The 24,040-nt window shown below is 41.6% G+C and overlaps 1 protein-coding gene across 8 annotated transcripts in view; it reads left to right on the forward strand.

Annotated features, from left to right (window-relative positions):
* The window catches only part of LOC101167294 (thyroid hormone receptor alpha), a 166,322-nt gene that overhangs the window by 9,262 nt on the left and 133,020 nt on the right, over positions 1 to 24,040 (forward strand). For 7 of the 8 annotated variants that reach the window (XR_013657635.1, XM_078951110.1, XM_078951109.1 and 4 more), the window contains exon 2: positions 6,346 to 7,258. The exons of the other annotated variant lie outside the window; for it this stretch is intronic. Coding sequence is in view for 1 of the 7 variants with exons in the window: in XM_078951107.1 (XP_078807233.1) it covers positions 7,256 to 7,258 (3 nt within the window). In the remaining 6 variants the exon portion in view is untranslated. The remainder of the gene's footprint in view (positions 1 to 6,345; positions 7,259 to 24,040) is intronic. 8 annotated transcript variants of the gene reach the window in all.

Consider the following 24,040-nt stretch of genomic DNA (forward strand, 5'->3'; position numbering starts at 1 on the left):
TCTTTCTTTGAAAATCTTTGTGTTTTTATGTTTAGTTGATTCTGATCTCCTGTTCTAAATAAAGGCATGAATGAAGCTGATTTAACACATAATCATTTTATTTTCATACATCCAGTGAAAAGACAAACATATAACAACCAAAGGTGAGAATCGTATTGTCCCCTAAGTAATGTGATCATGTGATCAGTGCTCTCTGTGCTTTTGAACTTTTTCCTAGCTGAGAAATGGAAAAATCCTGCTTCTCCTAAAGATGGAGACTTTGATTCTGATTCAGTGTCCCTCTGGAGGATGAAAGAGCTGAATTTGGCAGATGTTTTCATGAGGTGCTTGAAATGAAAGAGCTGTTTTATGAGGCACCCATTCATGCTGTGTGACTCAGAGGTTGTGGCTGTCAACTTTTCAGAAGGTGGTCTTTGCCCAACAGTGTGGAGACGGAAATGAATGAAGCTCAAAATAACACGGAATTGTGAGGAAGGGTCAACCACGGGGACTTTTGGGGTCTCGTGAGGTTTTCTCCGTCTGAGCTGCTAAGATCTCATCGTCCTTTGGCTCCACAAATCCCGCTGAGAGCGAGGACTCATGAAGAGTCTGATGAGCATCACACTAGCCTGTAGTGACAGTTTATAAACCTTAAATTCAGACTGTTTTGATTTTATTGGTAATTTTAGTTGATCAGTAATTTAAATTGAATGTAAAAGAAACATGTGTTATTAAATCTGATGCGGTACAGCAGGAATTTTCAGTATTGTGGTGATAATATATATGATATAATATAAGTGATAATCTGTCCTTAAACATTCAGGGATGTGATTCGCTGGAAGTGAAGTTTTGCATTGACTCAGTATAAGCATCAGCGCTGTTTGCACTAAAAACCTTATTAATTGCTTTTGTTCTGATATAAAAGGTGATGATAAAAGGTCAGTGACCCCTGCACTAGGGAAACTACCCTGAACTACTTTTAAAAGATTTGAGTTACACAGAGGTGAAAAGCATGAAATAGGAGGAGTAAATATGTTTGACACAATTTAAAAGTTCTTTTTGTGCTTTAATAGTTTTCGTACTGACTGTGATGCGGATACTTTAGTTTGTGTACCTTTTGTGGGTGGAGAAGGATTTGCAGCTTTGCAGGATTTTGCATACTAGTGTGGAAATGCAGGGCAGCCAGGTGATGGTGAGCTGGTTGGCACCGTTTTTCACACCAGTGATATCAATTACCTTATCTCCCCCAACAACTATATAATCGCCTTTTAAGGCAACACAAACGTAGAACAAGGTGTCACAGGAGTGGTGGATGTCAAAGGTAAAGGGAGAAGTTTCCGCTGAGAAGGTCTTATGTTTTAGGAAGGAGCAGACGGGTTCGCTCAGTTGCTTTGGAAAGGTAGCAAATAAAACCTGGCTTTGCTAAAAAGCAGGGAAATGGTGCAAAAGTGAAATGATTGAGTGTTTGCAAAGTTGCATTGCCTAATTTCTTCCGACATTTATCGATGGTGAAAAAGTGCCTGTTTTAACTAATGACTGTCAGAGACTTTGGAGCACAAAACCAACAGAAAAACTTTATGACAGTCAGATAAAATTGTGTTTTTTTGTGTTTTTGACATGTTCTTGTAGAATTTTTCTCATGATGTAGGACGTACAGTACATAAAGAAAAGCTTAAAATTGCATTTCTGAGTATTTCTTTATTCAAAACGTTGTGATTCAGGAGAAGACGAAAAATGCGTTTAATAAAGATTAGATCAGTTTAGATTTTCTTTTATTGTCATTGTCCAATTGTCCAGAGTAACAAAATAACAAAATATAATATTAAATAAATCAGTATGTACAACATATACAGTGTGCAAATATAAACTGTAATAAAGAATGTCCAAGATTTGTGTTCGAAATTACGTGCAAAATTTTGAGCAAACATATCAGACCGGTGAAGATCATAGCGGTTGCGTAAAATCTACAATCAGAGGGGCCATAAGCTCCCTGCTCCACTCCATTGTGATGCATCCACCTGGGGTTTTGAGGGGCTGTAAGCTAGCGGAGGAGCATGTTAACAGTAGGAACGTGGGAACTGTGTGTCAGCTAATTCCACATCAACAGCCCTGCCCGCAAGTTTCTAACAAACTCCTGCTGCTCCTAGAAAATGACACAGGTGTTTGGATTTTGCCTAACAACAGAATAATCCTAATTAAAAGATCACTGAGAACGCTGGGACTTTAGGAACCGAATAGTTGTCAATATCTTGGACAGAGAACTCTCACCAAAGCTTCAGCTGCTTCCAAAATGTTTCCATTCCATAGTTTTGCTCAGCACACTGCACCCTGCATAGTTTGAGCTGAATTTTAATAACCTCAGAACCCAGCATTCGTTGGCGTTTTTTCCTATGGGCAATGTGGGCGGTAGCCCGGGGCGCAATGCTGTGCACAAGCGGGGAAAAAACAACCCCCCCCCCCCGTGTCAGGATTGTATTCAGTTCATGTCAAAGAAAAAACCCTGAAAAATGTGGTAATTTTTACCAGAAGCCAGCCACTAAACACAAACTGATGCGTGTTAAGTGTGAACTAACTTACCCACTAAATCGTCATTGTGAGTTTAAAAATATACATATCAATATATGCAAGTATATTTTACTTATACGATTAATAAAGATAAAGAAATAATATATTTTGTTCTCGTATGTATGCAGGCTTTGAGTTATTGAGGGCGGGGCTGGAAAGGGGCTTTAAACAAGCCAGAACCGCCTCTGCCAGCATCAGGGGCAAAACATTCAGTGAACATCTTCCTGTATGCAACAACTCCATCTCATTTTCTTAAATGTTTTTCACCGAATGGTATAGAAAAGAGGCCATGTTGGTGCTGCTGGGTCAACGAGGCAGTCGAATGGAAAAGATAAATGTGTTTCAGGGGGAAAGTGTCCACGATTGTAGTTCTTTAGGCTATAAACAAAAGACAGATTTGTGATGTCGTAGGCCTATCGGCGTTGTGGGGTTTGGTAGGGCACCACACCGTATCAACGTGAAGCGGAGTGGAGCATTGGAAGTTGGCACAGCAGCAGCCACATTATTCCTAAAAACGGCAACAGATGTCAGAGCAAGACAAATGGGGGGTGGATTATGTGGCGGTATCTGGAAAAGCTTTGCAGTTGAAATAGCAAACAGTCGGTCTGTGTGTGCCAAAGCAACAGATTACACGAAGACGCTGGACGCAGTGTCGCATGGCGGACGTGACGCTGGTTCGGTTGATAAACAGCAGATGGAGAACAGTTACATTCAAGCTTGAATCTGGAGCTGACCGTAACATGATAGTGAAAGGGTCACGCTACGGGTGTTCCTTGCCCGGAGCGGAATCCACAAGCGATGTGAGCCCGGGAAGTTTAAACTCTGTTATAGAATGGTGTAAATGAGAGCGTGTGTGGTTGTATGCATCTGCGTGACCTGTCCAGGATGTACTCTGCCCTTCCCTAACAGTAGCTGGGATAGGCTCCAGCAATCTTCTGACCCTGTAAGGGATTAAGCAGGTTTAGAAAATGTTTGGATGGATCAGATAGAGACATTTGAGACATTTGGTGCGTTTGGAGGGAACAGGAAGATGGTGTGAAAAGAGCAAAGGCCAAGCAGGTGCAGCTGACACACAAAGACTGCGTGGTGGGGATGGTGTGTCAGCTTTGTGGTGTAAAGGTGTCCCCCAGAGCAGAAGGACTCTTCCCATTTCTGAGCCTGCTGTCATAGATGCTGACAAAAACTCCAACAAAGGCAGATGAAAACGCTAACGCTGCCTTCAGATGGACAAAATCCAGAAGGACACAGAAGCGTCAGGCCTGGGATGCTGTGGGTTCATCTGGACAGAAAATGCTTTTTGGAAATGGCTTTTTGCTCCTGGACCGTTGTGACATCACAACAGCTCATCCATGCAAACATTAAATCATTTTTTTCATTACAGTTGTTCTCTTTCATAAAAAAAATGTCACATGTATGTCAGAAAACATGATTTTCATTGGAGGGGGACTTTAACAAGTGGCTTTTCAAGAACTACCAAATGTGGCTAATGAAAGACCCTGACCTGAAACGTGCAAAATGCAGACTTTGCCCCGGAGTTTCTCGACATAAGCAGGACAGGAGAATCGGGGCTGGTGAGCCTCATGAAAGGGAAGAAACAGCGATGGCTGCTAAATGCTGCATGTGACAGGCGGTCAGAGAATGTTTTAAAACAGATAATGATGGCGTTATTTTGGAGGCATATTGCACTCAATAAAAAGAAAGGGTGGTCTTCAAACAGGCTGGGCACTAGCTTCATCTGCTCATGAAAGATGAGCTGCGAGTAAAAATTGAAAAGCCACAATGTGTCTGTGTCATAGACATGATGTTTGTTTATGTTCTTGTCACGATATCGCCAGTCTGTTTTGTTCTTTCTACTTACTTTTACCCCGAACATTACAGAGCAAAACATTGGGAAATTAATAAATAATGACTAGGATAAAAATTGTTCCCGACGCCAAAAATATCAGGCACAAAGCAGCAAAGTCAGTGGGTGACCTGCTGGACGCTCACGTTGTGGGTGTGGTCAACTTTGTCATTACTTTTTCCGATGCTTGCTATAATCTTTATTCTGATTTTTGCTATAATTTTCTTTCTGAATTTCTGAATTTTGCTGTCATTCTTTTTGTTTTTTGCTAGATTTTGTCCTGTATTTTGCTTTAATATTTTTATATGAATATCTCTTTATCATTTTTCCCAAATTTTGGTAGCCCTTCTTTCTGAATTCCGCTATTATTTTTTCTGTTTTTTGCTAGAATTTGCCTGTGAAATTTTGCTAGAATGTCTTTCGAACTACAACAGTTGCAGTCCTAAAGCAAGGCGATAAGGACGCGTCTACAACTTGCATTACTCAAACATGCCGGTTCACTCTCAGAGAAACAGGAATGGTATTAAGGATTTCTGTGGAGTTTTTTTTAGCAATAATGAGTTTTTGTGATATTTTTTAAATTATTTATGGTGAGTCACTGAGGAAATGCTATTGTTTGTCTGGGGTGTTTTCGTGTACTTTATTGACGATCCCTGGCTGCCACTGCAGCTTCACATCAAGGAAAACTTTGGCTGTAACTCGTTTCTGTATCACAAAAGACAAAAATAAACAGTTCTAGTCTATGGAACTACATCCAACAACTTTTATGCTCCCTTAATGTTTGTAGGAAAAACAAAAGAGACAGTTTGAATAACCAAACTATCCCAATAAGGATGGCAAAGTGTAGGATTTGTTCCTGAAAAGGATTGTTTCTAGTTAGTCCAACACAGTCCAACATCGCCAGACGTTAGCCACGTTAGGGTATTCTCAATAACACCCAACGTTGGAAAACAAACTGACATTTTGACAAAACGCAGTGTTCCTGTCAAACTCCCTTTGACATCATTAAGGACAACCAGAATTAATCCATATAGTTCATAAGGCGCACTATCGTTTTTGAAAATTATTAAGGCTTTCAAGTGCGCCTTCTAGTGCAGAAAATAATGTAATTTTTAGGTTATTTTGAACCAACATTATGCTTTATAGACGAGTTTCAAAAGGAAGAGAATGAACAGCTTTCCCCACCTGCATTGGCAGTTCATTCCTTCATTTAGTTTGTAACCAGATCTGTTTATTCTTGTACCAACACGGCGATTTGTTGCCTAATGTCAGAGGACAACAGAAAAACAAGGGCTGTTGACATAAACTAGAGTTTTAGCTTCATGAAATGAGGATAGCTGTGATCCAAGGCCAAAAAATCTGACAAAGAGGAGAGAAAAATCACCACGTCTGAAAGCTTTTCTTTTCCTTGAGGTCCTTTTACTGCCAGTTCATGAGCTAATGTTTAATATGCCCAATTACAGAGAGAAAAACAGGAAAAAACATTATAAGTGGTCTTCCTGGATCACACTCAAAGAAAAAGACATTTAGGCTTCTCTCTCCCATTATGAAACTGAACATCCAGCCAGTAGATCTTTGTTTTTTTCCCCTGCAATCTGATCTGTGCTTAAATGAGTTCAAAATTATTAGCACCTACATATCAGAATGTGTCAGACCGAACAAAACAGTCTTTAACCCGACCAAAATACAATAAAGAAATACATGTACTGTGTTTGATAAAACACATGCTATATACCTTAATTTAAAAAGAACTCCTTTGTAGTTTCAGCCAATAGGACCTTGGCTTTCAACAAGTCAAACCAGGTGTGTTTCTTATTCGCAGGGGGCCCACACCTGGTCTTTTTTATTCCCTGTTCTGTGACAGAACAAGGTGTCCCTAAACAACTTAAACAAGACCCTTGGATACCATTCTTCCTGTAGTTATCTTAGTAATCTTTTCTTTGTCCTTTTGTCCACAGGTGGAGAGCTTGATGCAATCGACCCATTAAAGACAAAGCTAAGAATCCTCTGTTATCCACCCAGACCCTTGCAGATTACTGCAAGAAATCCAAAAACGAAAGGCGTATTTGTGCTTGAATCCTGCAGATCTCCCATCAGTCTTTGTGTAATCCTTACTTTGGCTGACCACTTTCCAGAGAAACAGAACAGGAAGAAGTTTGCTTCTTATCTGCTTTTGTTTTTTCTGTCTTTGCCTCAGGGATTTCCTCCTCATGTCTACCTCTTCAGTCAAACACCCAAATACATCTTGCATTCATAACAAAAGCACACTCAACCTTTCACTCTTGTTTCCGTGGCAACCAGCATTACATTTCAAGCCCTTCTTAGTGATGACCAGCACTAACCTTGGACCTCAAACCACCTGCCGGCTCTCACTTGCGTGCTTCATAAATAATACTAATCCGCAATGGCCTTAAGCAGAGGCTGGTGCGTCTCCAGGAAGGAGGAAAGCAGCTCCTCAGTTTTCTGCACCTCCGTTTTACCAGCGTTTATCCAGACAAGCGACGGCAATCTATAAGCTATAGCATTCTTTCTGACTTAGAGTTGGACTTTCCCTGCTGCAAACAGGTGTTGCTCTCCATCTGATCAAGACTTGCATAAAACTGTCTAAAACTAAAGCAGCAGTCGTTGGAGGAGGCCACTTTGGAATATCACTGGGTAGGAACTCATTGGTTCCACACTAACGGCGGATCTATCTCCAGCCTTGATATTTAAGCCGTAGCAGGATTTTGCTTCTCACACCATAAACCTCTACTAAAGCCTCTCAAGGATCTAAAGAACTTGAAGCAAGCAAAAAAGGACTTTCTGACAGAGCACAACACAAGGTTCCCATTGGCAGAGAAGGACAAAGGGTCAGCAACGAAGAATGCAATGGTGAGTTTTCTGTACTTTTGTGAAAAAATAATAATTTCTCCCTCTTACCGGTACACGTGCGACAAACTACTGTGAACATGACGCACAGAGGATTATGTTTTCTCTTTTTTTACTCCTTTATTTCACCGTATCAGTGTGACATTTCAGTGACATTTTATTCGCAATAATAAGACAGCGAGCTCAGACAGAGATTAGGGGGAGATGAAAGGCACAATGGAGCAAATGTCATTAAATGAAACTTCCTTCAATAAGATGGGCGGCTTCATTGGAAAAGACTCATCAGACGTTGGTGGTTGAACCAGTGTTGAATGTATTGAAAGATCAATATTTGAAATGGTCTCCTCTTGAATGTAACTGTGTTGAAAGTTTTGACCTTTTGAGGCGAAATGAACAAGTTACGCTTAGAATAATTCCTTTCCAAATTCTACATCATGAACTTCTAGTTACTCAGCAATTTTAGCGATTAATGGGACCTTTGTTTTTGTCAGACTAATGCTGGTTAAATGTGTTACTGACCTCGACATGTTTGAACCGCAAAACAGAGATCCTCTGAGAAACGCTGCTGCTGTGAGAGAAAATTCAATCATGGATCTATGGAAGACAAAAGATGATCTATTGGAAGAAAGTTAATTTGGTTTGTGCTACTTATTTTGAGCCTTGCTGCTGTTTTTATTCCTTATTTTTGAAATTGCATAGTTTTGTTTCAAAATTTACACTTGAATGGCTGTTGTTACACTCTTAATAACTGAACATCCGATGGTTTGCCTGCTGGTGTGTTTTTGTTTTATATTATTCCAATATTTAGATTTAGATTTAGAAAAAAAGTGTCTACCTAAAGTTTACTTTGGGGATGAATTTTTGTTGAATAATAGTTTTCACAAAAAAGTCAAACAACAAATAATAACAATTTTATGTATAATTTTTAAATTAGGGCTGGGAATAGCTTCAAATAAGTTCATTAAAACTGAAAGCTATTTTTTGCTGTAAAAATGCACTCTGAAGAGGATCTGATTGGTTGATTTAACTGGTTAACAATTTTTATTTCAATTGGAACATTCAGTTTTTTAAACCCAGTCCTATGAAGAAGTGAACATTTCTTACATTTTAGCCTTTTTATATTGGATTCTTTTTAATGCATTTCTAAATAATTTGTTTGAATAGTGTCCAACTGTTTTTTTATCCACAAGTTACAGTTTAACGCTCAATAAGAATCAAAAACACAGAGTTTTTGTTTTGTATCGAATACTGATTTGGCTCAGCACCGTTTGCAAAGGAATTAAGCAGCTTTATGAGCTCAAGAACTTTAAAAGAAAAGTTTCAGAAAAAATCTGAATGGTTGAATTTTTGACAAACATTAAAAGGGATTTTTTGAAACCAGACCGTATATACATATAGTTTTGAAGTACATTTGGGTTTTCTTCTATGTAGACAAAAAGTTGTGTTCCACCCTTTTAAGACAAAATTATACCTTGAACTTAGCTATAAATGCTTATATTTAGGTCTATTGATCTTGTAATTGGAAATAGAAGGCATGAGTTGATCAAAAAAGAGTTTTGTCCTGTTTTAGCTAAATTTACACAACTATGCATAAAAGCTAGACCATAATAAACTGTCCTGCTGTTTATAAATGCATTTGTACTGTTATGAGTCCAGTTTCCCTAAATTAAGCAAATCTGTTCTTTAAACAAGACTTTCACAAATTAAACTTCTGCTTCAAAAGATTATGTAAACTAAAATGAAACTTGTTTTATTAGAGATAGACCCAACAAGATAATCGAGATTTACTGACATAAAACAAGTCATTGCATCTTAATGAAAAGTTCCTAGGAAAATTAGTTTTGTCTTTTATCGAGTTTAAAAAGTAAAAATTAGAAAAACTACTTTGTGGATTTTGGAGTTTTGTACTGCAGCCTTGTGATAAAGGATCGATTCTATGATTGGATCCATGACAGTGAGATGTGATTTAAGGAAATGTGACTTTATCCCTTAAAGAATTTTAATTTTTTGCATTGTTTTAATAAGTGGCAGATGTTGGCTGGCTTCCTCGGTATAAGGAGTATGAGTATAAAAAACACTGTGACTTTGGACTTTCATGTTGTGACAATTGACTGTATGTGAGAAAATGGGCAAAGTGACCCCCTCCCCCCTGGCGTTCCAAACAGGAAGTACCCGCTGGTTCCAAGAAGCCAAAATCCCAAAGACACAACAGCTCTTACTCAATCATTGGTCAGAGGAAGCATTTTTGACGTAACACCTTATTATATTATATTTTGTCTTTATTGCAAGTTATTCTAATTATAAGTTGCCCAATCAGATGTCTCATCAAAAATGTGTGGTCTTGTGTTGAACATTCAAACTATTTGATTGACAGATTATCGTTTTCAGTGAAATGGGTGGGGGTCCTCTAACCGGCTCACTCCTGATTGGTGAGATAGGATGCCATGGAGACTCAGACCGACTCAGACAATATCTGGTTCCGAGATGCCGATGGCCGTATCGCAAAAAAAATGGCGACTGAATTGGTTTCATTTGGTTGGAAAGGGATGCAAGACATTTTCTATGGGTGACGTCCCAGTTGTCTTATGTCAATGGTTGTGACCATTCGCTCTTTTTAAAGTCTGAGACGCAAATATGTAGCACCTGCCCGAGACTGGACCATAGTAAAGTTCTGCTGTGTTCTGGTTGTTATAATCTTCACATAAATACATACAAACCCTCTCTCTGAAGATAAAATTGGATCCAAATAAGTTATACAAAAATAGAAGATTGAAGAAACAGTGTGACTATGTTCACTGGAGGATTACTGGATTGCTTTATCTTTATCTTACTGTAACACAACACAAAATAACATACTATAATTCGTCATAACACAAAAAAAACAACTCACAACATAAAACAATAACAATATTAACGGTCCCTTAGCAGCTGGTTTGCTCAATGAGAACAATTCTCATTAAAAGGCAGAAAAAGACGATCTTTTTTCTTTCACGGTTTCAGCCCGGTTTCACGGTTGTGAAATGTGTTTTACAGTTCTTCTTAAATACTAAAACACATTTCTGTCACGGTTTTAGGTTTTTCTGCTTTTGTGTTCCAGTTGTTTTTTGTTCTGTGATGTTTTGAGTATAACTTCCTGTTTTATTTTGTAGTGTTTCCTGGTTTGTTGTAGTTTTGAGTTTTACTTTGGTCCCCATCCTTCCTGAGTGTTTCCACCTGTGTCTTGTTTGTCTGCATGTATTTAAGTCTTCTCATTCCCTTCCTCCTGTGCTGGTCCATATTGTGCTGTTCCCTGGTTTTGCGGCAGGAGCCCCCAGCTCCTGCCGCGGACCCTGAACCCCCAGCTGCTGCCGCCGACCCAGAGCCCGAGCCCCCTGCCGCGGACCCCGAGCCCCCAGCTCCTGCCGCGGACCCCGAGCCCCCAGCTCCTGCCGCGGACCCCGAGCCCCCTGCCGCGGACCCCGAGCCCGACGCCCCTGCCGCAGACCCCGAACCCCCTGCTGCTGAGACCGAGCCGCCAGCTCCAGACTGTGAACCCGAGCCACCAGCCGTTTGCTGGTTGGACCCACCTCGCCGGACTGAACGGCCTACCGGCCGTCCCCCGGACCCGCCTCCCCGGACCGAACGCCCTTCCAGCCGTCCCCCGGACCCGCCTCGCCGGACCGAACGCCCTTCCGGCCGTCCCCCGGACCCGCCTCGCCGGACCGAACGCCCTTCCTGCCGTCCCCCGGACCCGCCTCGCCAGACTGAACGCCCTTCCGGCCATCCTCCGAACTCTGCTGCCCGTGGCAGTTTGTTCTCTGGACCCCCTCCTCATGGGCTTAGTTGTGGAACCTCGGTGCGGTTCCTTGAGGGGGGGGGTTATGTCACGGTTTTAGGTTTTTCTGCTTTTGTGTTCCAGTTGTTTTTTGTTCTGTGATGTTTTGAGTATAACTTCCTGTTTTATTTTGTAGTGTTTCCTGGTTTGTTGTAGTTTTGAGTTTTACTTTGGTCCCCCTCCTTCCTGAGTGTTTCCACCTGTGTCTCGTTTGTCTGCATGTATTTAAGTCTTGTCATTCCCTTCCTCCTGTGCTGGTCCATCTTGTGCTGTTCCCTGGTTTTGAGCGTTCTGTATTTTCAAGTTTCGAGTATTCTAGCCTGCTTAAGCAGTGGTTTTGGTTTTGTAGTTTTGTGTTATTAAACCCTCCATTCCCTGCATCCTCTTGCCTCTTCTCCTCTCTGCGCCTGGGTACTTCCCTTCTCCCCCGTAACATTATGGACCAGCCTAATCTGTACCCAGCAGAGAGGACCTGTTTCTGGTGGCCCCCTGAATGTTCCCAGATCCCCTCCTCTTTTTTCGACGGGAGTCGTCTGGCCGTGAGAGGCGGCCGTCATCGCAGCCGCTGCCGTCCTCATCGTAAGTCCTCTCCTATTTCCTGGATGGAGCCAGACGTTCTCCGGCATCAGTCCTTCCTGGACCCTCTGGACGAGGATTTTAGGCTCTGGGAGGACTTTTACGGGGCGAAAGAGGGGGTCGAGACCCAGTGGGCCTTGAACTGCCCCCAGCTCCCTGCCTCCATCTTTGACAGGAGTCATCTGGCAGTGAGGGGGGGACCCCGCCGACGTCATCGCCGCCGCCCTTCTCGACGTCCCGTCCTGGTTTCAGAGGTGGACCTGGAGGCACCCCAATCCGTTCCGGCTTCGAGGAGGGTGCCGGACCCACCACGACCCGTTCCGGCTCCGAGGAGGGTGCCGGACGCATCCCGTCCCGTTCGGGATCAGAGGAGGGTGCCGGACGCATCCCGTCCCGTTCCGGCTCCGAGGAGGGTGCCGGACGCACCCCGTCCCGTTCCTGCTCCCAGGAGGGTCTTGGACGAGGGGATGGCAGACCGGAGGGAACCGGAAACACCTCAACCCCTTCCTGCACCGCACGTCTGGCCCGAGCCCCCTGCACCGGACGTCTGGCCCGAGCCCCCAGCTCCTGCCGCGGACACTGAGCCCCCAGCTGTTGCCGCGGACCCAGAGCCCGAGCCCCCTGCCGCGAACCCCGAGCCCCCGGCTCCTGCCGCGGACCCCGAGCCCCCAGCTCCTGCCGCGGACCCCGAGCCCCCTGCCGCGGACCCCGAGTCCGAGGCCCCTGCCGCAGACCCCGAGCCCCCTGCTGTTGAGACCGAGCCGCCTGCTCCAGACTGTGAACCCGAGCCACCAGCCGTTTGCTGGTTGGACCCACCTCGCTGGTTTGAACGGCCTACCGGCCGTCCCCCGGACCCGCCTCGCCGGACCGAATGCCCTTCCGGCCGTCACCCGGACCCGCCTCGCTGGACAGAACGCCCTTCCGGCCGTCCCCCGGACCCGCCTCGCCGGACCGAACGCCCTTCCTGCCGTCCCCCGGACCCGCTTCGCCAGACTGAACGCCCTTCCGGCCACCCTTCGAACTCTGCTGCCCGTGGCAGTTTGTTCTCTGGACCCCCTCCTCATGGGCTTAGTTGTGGAACCTCGGTGCGGTTCCTTGAGGGGGGGGTTATGTCACGGTTTTAGGTTTTTCTGCTTTTGTGTTCCAGTTGTTTTTTGTTCTGTGATGTTTTGAGTATAACTTCCTGTTTTATTTTGTAGTGTTTCCTGGTTTGTTGTAGTTTTGAGTTTTACTTTGGTCCCCATCCTTCCTGAGTGTTTCCACCTGTGTCTCGTTTGTCTGCATGTATTTAAGTCTTGTCATTCCCTTCCTCCTGTGCTGGTCCATATTGTGCTGTTCCCTGGTTTTGAGCGTTCTGTATTTTCAAGTTTCGAGTATTCTAGCCTGCTTAAGCAGTGGTTTTGGTTTTGTAGTTTTGTGTTATTAAACCCTCCATTCCCTGCATCCTCCTGCCTCCTCTCTACTCTGCGCCTGGGTACTTCCCTTCTCCCCAGTAACAATTTCACAACCGTGTACTCCATGTTCCCTAACGTCTGAACACAACAGCCTTTTCTAAAGCTACATCAACACAACCATTCCTTCTCACTTCAAAACTCAAACTTTCACAGTAAAAGAGCAGCTCGACGCTTTCAAAAATGTAAACACTATACACATCATTACACACAATAGCACAACAACTGAAAACACAATGCTCAATTTGTGAGAAGAATTTTGTTTCACAACTGCCAATGTACATTTTTAGAAACTTTACAGTAATGGATGTTCTTCGATCTCTGCAGAGGATTTGGCATATAGATTCCTGAGTTTCACATGAAGAGTATAAATCTATAGGAAATTCTGCGTGTACACTACTGTAACACAACTCAATGCAAAAACAGAATCTATTGCTAACTATACTCTTGAAAACATGATCAGGGTGTGAAGTTATTTTATTGACTTTATTCACACCACAATCATTGTGCGGCATCATTTAGTGTTCGGGTGTCTGTCATAAACCTTCCATCTCCAGGATGAGAAGAACTCCTCTAGGGTTCAGGAAAGGGGAGTAGGGTGGAAGACAGACGTTTAAAAAGTGGTGAACCCCTCTCTGATTTGGTTTGTTCTGTGGAAGCTTGCATTGTCCCAAATGATCACGTAAAGGTGATGTGATGGCCCAGGATGGTGCTGTTGGCAGTCTAGGAGGATGTCTTTTAGCTCCTCTAGGAAGGTGAGGAGAGGTTGGATGTCGTGAGGACCAAAGGACAGCATGCCAGTGGACAAGCCCCTCCAAACCCATGGCTGCACAAAGAGTAGATGGCTCTTTAGCCAATGATGTTACGGTCTCTTTGCCTTCGTTTTTGCAGGTTGAAAACCCTGATAATGGTTGCCACGGTGAACCTACTCAGGTTTAGACAGACTCTCAGTCCTGCTTTAGCCATTGTCATGCCATGGACAATGCTTTGGTCAATGACTGTTGCTCGCGTCTCATCTATTATGATGGTGCGAGGTTGTCTTGCTCTCCCTCCCGGACATCCTCCTCTCCCTTGTTGGCCTTTTCCTCTTCCTCCTCTGAATTGAACTCTTCTTCTTTGTTGGCCTGCTCCTCTTCTTCCACGACCAGCTCTTCTCCCTCCTTTGACTGGAATTCCTTTTCCCCTGACTCTCCCTTCAACCATGGTGTTTGTTTGGAATCTTCAGCAAACTGTGGATTCTAAACTTGCTTTTATACATGTAGTAATAATAATAATAATAATAATAATAATAATGATAATAATAATAATAAATTGTATTTCAAGCGCCTTTCAGGTCACCCAAGGTCGCTGTACAAGGTTAAAATAAGAAAACAGAATAAAACATCAATAAGAAATTATCAGAATAAAACATGAGTAAACATGAAGACATAAAAAGCATTTAAAAAAAATACATTAATAAATAAAAAAGGATAGAAAAACAGACAGACAAACAGACAAATGGGGTTGTGTTCACTGAATGGATTAAGTGTATGATTGTTTGAATAGATGAGTCTTGAGTTTGGATTTGAACAGTGGCAGTGTGTCGGTATTGCGTAAATCTGGAGGAAGAGAATTCCATAGCTGAGGGGGCGGAGCGACTGAAAGCTCTGCCCCCCATGGTGGCAAGACGGGCAGGTGGGACATGGAGTTGGAGAGAGGAAGTGGAGCGGAGAGATTGGGAGGGAATGGAAATGTGAAGAAGATCAGAAATGTAGGGTGGAGCCAGGTTATGGAGTGCTTTGAAGGTTATGAGGAGAATCTTGAAACTAATCCTTTGTTTTATGGGAAGCCAGTGTGAATTTTGAAGAATTGGTGTGATGTGGTGGGATAACGGGGTCCTGGTGATGATGCGGGCTGCAGAATTTTGGAGAAGCTGCAGTGTTTTGAGTGTTTAATTGGGCAAACCAAACAGGAGGGAATTACAATAATCGATCCGAGAAGTGACAAGACTATGAACAAGTACAGCAGTTGTATGAGGAGTGAGAGAAGGGCGGAGACGAGATATATTGCGGAGATGAAAGAAAGCAGAACGGGTGATGTTATTAATATGAGATTGGAAAGAAAGTGAGCTGTCGAGGATGACACCCAGACTTTTGACCTGAGGGGAGGGAAGGACAGAAAAGTCGTTGATAGAGATGGAGAAGCTATTGGATTTGGAGATAGTAGATGAGGTGCCTACAAGGAGAACTTCAGTTTTGGAAATGTTTAGTTGGAGAAAATTGGAAAAGAACCAGGAATGGATTTCTTGCTGACAGAGGGTAAGGGAGGAAGGAGGAAGTGATGAGGAGGGTTTCGTCAAATGTAGAGCTGGGTGTCGTCCGCATAGCAATGGAAATTAATCTTGTGTTTATGGAAGAGAGAACCAAGAGGGAGGATGTAAGTGATGAAGAGAAGGGGACCTAGGACAGAGCCCTGGGGAATACCAGCAGAGAGAGTGAAGGTGTTTGACATATGAGGTTTAATGTGGATAAATTGACTACGGTCTGATAAGTATGAAGAAAACCAGGACAGAGGGGTGTGAGAAATACCAATAGTTTGAAGTCTGTGAATAAGAATATTGTGGGAAATGGTGTCAAAAGCAGCAGTTAAATCAAGGAGAATGAGAATGGACAGTGAACCGGAGTCTGAAGCTAAGAGGAGGTCGTTTGTGATTTTTAAAGGAGCTGTTTCTGTACTATGGAGTGGGCAGAAACCAGATTGAAAGTGTTCGTAGATGTTGTTACTGGAAACACAGTCACAGCGTTAGCAACAAGTGTCTTCAATTTTGAGTCGTTGTGTGTCATGAATGATGCCTGTTGTGTGGTCATTGTGTTCAAATATTGCTGACTGCGGCAAGCATTTTGTAGCTTGCAAAAGAGCAGAGCTCTTTTGCAACTTGTGTTTTAGCAAGAAAAATATGTTAAGAATTATGAGAATGAAGGATTGTGTTTTGTGAAGTGTCTTCATGTGAAATGTGTTTATGGTATTGGAAAATGATGGCTAGATTTAGTAAATGTATTTAGACAACTGGTCATTTGGTTTAGGGGACTGACTTTCGTGTTTTAGCATTTGAGAAAAACTGTAATACAAAATGTTTGAGATACTTGCTGTCACATTTGAATGTTTATCAGAAGAGTTATTAATCCGGAAGTCCGAATCTGTGAAGCTCTTTTAGATTTTACCAAACTGGTATTTTCTTATTTTTATAGCGACAATAATAATAATAAAAAGGGTGCCCTAACTTTATTTTTGTTTTTATTTTCCCCTCTCGGGTTTTTGAGGGACCGTGAGACTTCAAAGTGGGTCACATAGACACAGAAACACGCAGAAGCGGCTGTCCCACAGACAAATCTCCAACAGAGCATGGGGGTATTCCAGAAAGCATGCTTAAACTACCCTGACTTTAACCCTGAACTCTGGCTGAAATCCGCCTGAACTTGCTTACTCTGGGTATGTCGGTTCCAAGAGACCGGATATGAGTTAGCGTAATTACGCTCCACTTGGTAACCCTGGGTTAATGCACGTGCAGAGCAAGTACATAAAGACATTCTCAATGGATCATCGATATCCCGAGTCACCAGGGAAACGCGTGGAGAGAAAAGAGAGCGCTATACTTAACTGAGACGGAGTCAGAGATTTTAATGATGGCGTATGAAGATTATACGCCCATCAAAAAAGGAATATGGCTGCATCATCAGCAAAAAAAATAAGAGTTTCTGCTTGGAGAAAAATAACGGACAAAGTAAACGCACAAGTTTCTGATCTTATTTCCAATTACATTGTGATGTATATATATACAACTTATAAAACTTAAATGAATTGATGCAATTGGTAACAAGTAATTGAGTTAAATTTATTCAACCTAATTTATCCATGTATCTATCCAACTAAATTTTTGTTTATACAACTCAAATTTACACATTTACCTAACTGTCATATTACTCCAATTCAATTGAATGTTTTTCCCTATTAATTTATTGTACTTCTTGAACTCTCGTATGTCTAAGTTAGTGGCTACAGATTTTCTCATTTTTATAAAATTAAAATGAATCATACAGGGGGAATTTACAATATACCATGCATTTAACTATCATGACTCTAACTATAACTTCAATTCATATACCATACTAAATCACAAGGGGTACTAAATAACCTCATCATCCTCTTCCTCCCTCTCACTCATGGTGCAGAAAGAATTAAACATAACAGGGTAAAATAACTCGGTAAAACACAGTAAAACAGCTAAACAACTAAACACATTTGGTCAAAAACCCACACTTGAACCCAAATCCATCCAGACAGGCAAAGGGAATCGTATCCCACAATTCCTTGCGCTGCCGATCTAACAGCAGTACCAAAGTTACACCTACTTAAAAGAATTAATTTAAATGAAAGTAAAATAACTATCATTATTTTTAAGCTGACTTAACTAAAAAATTGATTTATCTTAACTGAAGCAAATGATTAAGTTAGATCAATGTAAAAAAGTTTATTTTTCCAACATCCATATGTGGTCTTATCACCCTCTCACGGTGGAAAAAGTATTCTTCATCCACTAAATCATCTTCAAATGGACACGCCATGCTGCTTCACCTCTCTGAAAACAAACTAACCTTAACTAAACCTGCTCCGGACCAGGTTATGTTCAGAGCATGAGTTGCTATGGGAACTAAGCATACACTGAAACATACATCCGTTGCCTCCGAAAGTTGAGGTTAACCGCTTCCTTAGCCTCAAACTTACCGTGGTAACTAGCATAAACTTATTTCTGAAATACCCCTCTGGAGAAGCTGCCGTTACCGGGAGAATCTTTGAATGATCTTACGAATCCTGAAAGTAAACGTGATAACCGAGGTGTGTTGTGAGTTTTCGTGTTGTGAGTTATTGTTTTGTGTTGTGAGTTATTGTTTTGTGAATTATTGTTTTGTGAATTATTGTTTTGTGTTGTGAATTATTGTTTTGTGTTGTGAGTTATTGTTTTGTGAATTATTGTTTTGTGTTATGAATTATTGTTTTGTATTGTGAATTATTGTGTTGTGAGTTATTGTATTGTGTTGTAAGTTTTTGTGTTGTGAATTATTGTTTTGTGTTGTGAATTATTGTTTTGTGTTGTGAATTATTGTGTTGTGAATTATTGTTTGTGAGTTATTGTTTTGTGTTGTGAGTTATTGTTTTGTGTTGTGCATTATTGTTTTGTGTTTCGTCAGTTTTCCCAGCAACCAGACAATTTGGCTTCACGTAAAAACAGGTTTGTTGCTCTTCTGTTTCTGTCAAGAGAAAATACCCCAAATACCTACAAGTGGGCAATTTTATAAATTATTTCTAATTTTCCTAATGCTTGTTTCTTTTCACCATTCATTAAACATTCTTTCATGTTTTGAGTTCCCCCCCCACCCCAGTTTTTGACAAAGTTAATGACCTACAGTCATGAACCTACAACTACACTAATTAAAATATAAAAAATACTACAAGCTGGCAATACATAAAATATTTACATTTATTCTCATTTTTCATTAATAATTAACATTTTAACATTTAGATTTAATATGAACACTCCTACTACCCCCCCCCCCCTGTTTGCTGCTTTAGCAGTGCTATTGACCTATCACCTTTAACCTACAACTAAACTATTTGTAAAAAAAAAAAATCCTACAAGCTATTTGAACCATCTAGAACCATCTGGAGAACAATCCTCTAATTCTCTTTAGAATTGTCTGCTTTGTTTTCACCTCCACCAAATGGGGGTTCTCCTCATTTTTAGAGGTGCTTTTCCCCTGCACACCTTTGCTGACTTCTCTAGAACTTGTGGGCCTGTCACCTTTACGACTTAAACCTTTGTTAATTGTCAATTCCTCCATTTTTGGTGCGTTTTTCTCACCTTTCTGGGAAATTGGACAATTAGGTTTCACATGAAACAGAGTTGGAGGCCTTTTCCCTACCCTACTACTTTTTTTGATCCTACTTCCACTGTTGACCCTAGTAGATGTTGGGAATCTATTAAGTACACCATCTGAGGCCAAATTGTTGGTCTTAACCTCCATGCATGGTGATCCTTTGTGAGTTTTCCCATCAACTGGACAATCAGGAGTCACAACAGAAGGAGTTCCACGTGTTTTCTTTCGTCGTTTTGACTCTTCTTTATGTGACTCCTTTTGTTTCTTTGACCTTCTTTTAGCTGTCTTAGAGGGAATTTCTTCAAAATTCACATTTTTGAGTCTGTTGGTAATTTCCCTGTTGCCTGGGACTCTCGTAGAAGTTGTTGATCTCTTAACAACATCTTTTGAGTCTTTGCTTTCAGTTGGTTCACGCCTTTTTGCAGCAGAAAATGTATGTTTTCTAGCAAAGAAGTCTTTTAACACATCACGTCTTTTCTCTCCAGTATGACCACATGTACTCTTTCCTGTAGTAGAATTTTGTACACTATGTTCGGGATCCCTTTTATTTTTCTTCTTAAAGAAAGATTTAGGAGCATCAGGTTGCATTGTAGTTACAGGCTCACAAACACTCATGATTTCCCGTGCTGAGGTTACATAGGGGTCCTTTGTTCTTTCTGAAAGGTGCTTCATGGTGATGAAGTTGTGGTTGAGAGCTTCCTCGGGCGTGATCCTGGTTTTCTGATCAACACACAGCATCTGCTTTATTAGCGATTTAAACTCTTCTACATCTGATTGATCTTCATTTATATCTGTGGTTCGCTGGTTTAGCAGATCATCCAGTGTGAAACTTTGTTCAAAAAACCCATCTGTTACCTTACTCCTGAATGTATTAATAGGACTACCCATATATTCACTAGGTTTTCTGAAAGAAAACACACTGCCTGTTTTAATATTTGCATGCTTAAAAAATTCATATACCCGTTTACCTTGTAGTAAAATGTTGTCTGGAGGTTGACCCTGCATATGTATAATAGATGCAATATAGTCATACAAGCAGGTTCTTGGATAGAAGTGTTTGGCTTTATACATGCTAGCCAAAACACATCCAACACTCCACATATCTAAAGCTTCATCCAATGGACAACCAAACACTACCTCAGGAGCCTTGTAACCCACTATCTGAATGTCGCTTATACGACGTAATGAAGGTTTTTCTCTTACCAAACCAAAATCAATGAGTTTTACCTTATAAGGATAGGACTGGTGATTTACAAACATTACATTGTTTAGTTTGATGTCGCAATGAACAAGACCGATCGTCTTCAGAGCTCTTAAAGCAACCAGCAATTGCTGAGCAACAGGCCTGAGTTCACATACGTCAAATGGCCTTTGATTTCTTTTCAAAATGATATCTGAAAAAGTTTGGTCAAGTTTTTCGGACACCACACAAATGAGTGATTCATACTCAAAGTGATCCAGCATCTTCAAAAAACAGTTTTTATCAGGGTCGAAGGCACTAATTTTCTTGAGCATTTTTAATTCTTCCAGTCCTTCTTCTCTGAATATAAATTTCACAGCCACATCTTCAGATGTATCCTGTATTTTGTAGTGAAGCACTTTCCCAAAAGATCCCTCTCCTAATTTGTTTTCTCTTAGGTAAGTTCTTTTTCCAGATTTCAAAACAACAGGTAAAAGATCATCAAATCCCTGAATATCCCTTTCAATTCTTGACATCTTTTAGTTTTTAGTACGCTTTAACAAGTGAAGTTTTACTCTGTCTTTGCTTTGTTTTCTTTTCAACTTGTTTCCACTTGTTTCCACTTGTTTCGCAAAAGTCACAGGACTGATCTCTATATTTCAGTTATATATGTTAGTTCTGTTCTGTTAATCTTTTGTAATTTCTTGAGTGTCATATGACATGATATGACACTTTATGATTTTTAATGACAACATATGACATCATATGACATGTCTTGAGACTATATAATGTTTAATGACATGACATATGACATCATATGACATCACAGCCAAAATTACCCAGCTGATAAAATCATATTCTGGTTGATGACATCATAGCTACATTGGACTGTGGTGGAGAGGAAGACAGACAGAACTGACAGATAAGAATAAAAATAACAGATGACATGTGATAAATAGCACTAAAATACAATGAATAACACAATGAAGTGTCTAGTGTCTGAAGTTTTGAAGAGTCTAATAGCTGACAACAGGAAAGATCTGTGAAAGCGCTCTTTCCTGCAGCAAGGATGTTTCTGTCTGGCTAAAGGACCTCCGTGATGCACCCATGGTACCAAGAAAATGCTGATGACGATTGTCCATGATGGATCTCACTGTCCGTGACATCCACCACAGTCATAGACTGTAGAGAACATTCCAGAACTGAACCTGATATCTCTATAGAACATGGCAGATGCAACTCCATGCCATGCCATCATAGAAAGTCTTTACATCTGCACCGTAAGGGATTTGCACGTCACGGGCGTCCAGTTTTAATGTTAAGTCAACGTCCAGACATGATGAGAGGTCCTGCGGTGCAATTTGAATGCTGGGTGCAGCGTGTCGGCCAGGCAGCAGCATGTATCTTAACTTTGGCCAAAATCAGGGATGTGACGTGTTGATGATGTGATCAGTAGGTGGAGTTGGACGTTCTATTCCCGAACTATGTAATATTATTCAGACCCTCCAGGATTTAGCGTAAGTTGTTTTATGCAATAAACTTCCCATTCTCATATTTTAACTCTTTTTACTGAAATGTGCACTAGGAAAATACTGCACCATTAAGCAAATACTACATTATTGTGTTTAACATTAATAAAACTGTGAAACCCCAAATTAACTTTGGACCTTCCCTATTCACAGTAACCCAAATATTCTTGTATTAATTTAAACTTACTTTAGCGGAAAATGACATTCTGCAGGTAAAAATTATAAACTTAAAAAAAACAAAAAAGGAGCCTAATCAGATTTAGCTTCAGAGCTACTTGTCCTCCACAGTATTGTTTTCTTTATCCATTTTCAAAAGCAGCATTTGTGAGTTGGTGGTGTGGTAGAGCAGGGGTCGGCAACCTGTACCTCTCAAAGAGCCATTTGGAGCAGTTTCCTACTGAGATGAAAGCACATGGAGCCCCAACACTAGGGGTGTTAGAAGAATGGTTTTGCCGATATATCGCCATTGCTCATTTGGCAATATGTTACCGACACCAGGAGTGGCGTCAAAGCAACAAAATAGATTTTCTGTTGAAGACAGAAGAAAATGCCACAGCATATCAAGAACTCTGTCCCCTGGCTGAAGAGTAACACCTTTATTTTTCTTGTCATAATAGCGCTTTCCTTTGGCACTCGATTGTTGGCTATTAGTGCTGGCTATTTTATATGCCTCAATCATCTTCTCTGCCCACTTGTCTGCATAGTCTGTGCCTGTTTGGGCTTTGTCTTCTCCAACCAATCCAAAAATGAGGTCCACTGGGAGTCGAGGGTGTCGGCCATAAAGCAGATAATATGGGGAGAACCCTTTTGATTCATGTTTGGAGCAATTGTATGCATGCACAATGTGGGGTAAGTGATCTTTCCAATTTTCTTTTTCTTTCTCACCCAATGTGCGGAGCATCTGCAATAGTGTTCGATTAAACCTCTCAGCAGGATGTCTGAGGGTTCTAAAGAGTTCATTCTCAAATTCTCTACCCTGGTCATGGTGGAGTTTATGTGGATATCCAAAACGGGGGACAAAGTCGCTGAAAATTTTGCCGGCAGCAGTTTTCCCAGCCTTGTTTCTATTAAGTGGGATAGGCTGGGAAAACCTGGTGAAATGATCAACTACTACCAGGATATATTCATATCCGCCTCGACTGCCCCCTAAGTGTAGAAAATCAATACACACTAGCTCTAGTGGCGAGCTAGATGTGATGCTCCCCATGGGTGCTCTTTCAGGGACAGCGGGTTTCTTCTGTTTAATGCAGCGACATCTGCGAGTTACATAATCTTCCACATCCCTTTTCATAAATGGCCAGAAGAATCGTTCTCTTACCAGGCTTAAAACCCTCTTTACGCCAATATGTCCCATATTGTCGTGCAAGTGTGTCAGTGCAACCTGCTTGTAGGTGTCTGGCAACACTAACTGTTTCCGTCCTTGGGTTTTCCTGTACAACAGATCATTTTTCACATGGAGCTTGCTCCACTCCCTAGAGAGCTTTCTTGTGTTTGTGTCCAAAGATCTGCGTTTTTCCTCTGTTAGTTCTGTGAAATTTTTCTTCAACTCCAGAATCTTTCTGATTACAGGGTCCCTCTGTTGCTCACTCACCAGCTCCTCATGATCTATCACAGGAAAAGACTTTGTGTGAGTGGGTTGTTTGGATGTGATGCTAAGAGAGGCCACCCATGCCACATCATTCTGCTGGGCTGTCCTGCTACCATCCCAGGTGGCACCCACTGCCTCCTCAGAAAGTCTCTCCGAACACTGACTCATATAGGTGTTAATATCTAGAGGACAGCGTGAGATAACATCAGCATCGACATTTAGCTTTCCTGGTTTGTAGCGTTTGTCAAAGTTAAAATCTGCTAATTGCCCCACCCACCTATGACCAACTGCATTAAGTTTGGCGGTGCCCATCACATATGTTAAAGGTTGTTGTCAGTATAGACAGTGAAATGGGGGGTAGTCTCATGGGGGGTAAAGAGGTAGTCTCTAAATTTCTCACACACTGCCCACTTCAAAGCTAAAAACTCAAGCTTACCACTGTGAAGGTGGTAGCTCTGCTCTGCTGGTGTTAATGTACGGGACCCATACCCAATCACTCTCATTTTCCCATTTTGGTATTGGTAAAGCACAGCTCCAAGGCCATTTTAAGAGGCATCTGTATGAAGTGTGAAAGGTTGGTCAAAGTCTGGGTAGGCTAAGACAGGTGGATTGGTCAGGATATTGATTAGATGTTCAAGGATCTGTTGGTGTTCAATCTTCCATTCCACTGGGGTAGAAGAGGATAATTGCGGACCTTTGTTTTTCTTTCTCGGAGACTTGGCTTGCAGGACACTG

Source organism: Oryzias latipes, chromosome 8 (genome assembly GCF_053564925.1).
Source record: "Oryzias latipes strain Hd-rR chromosome 8, Olatipes_Hd-rR_3.1".
Taxonomy (NCBI): domain Eukaryota; kingdom Metazoa; phylum Chordata; class Actinopteri; order Beloniformes; family Adrianichthyidae; genus Oryzias; species Oryzias latipes.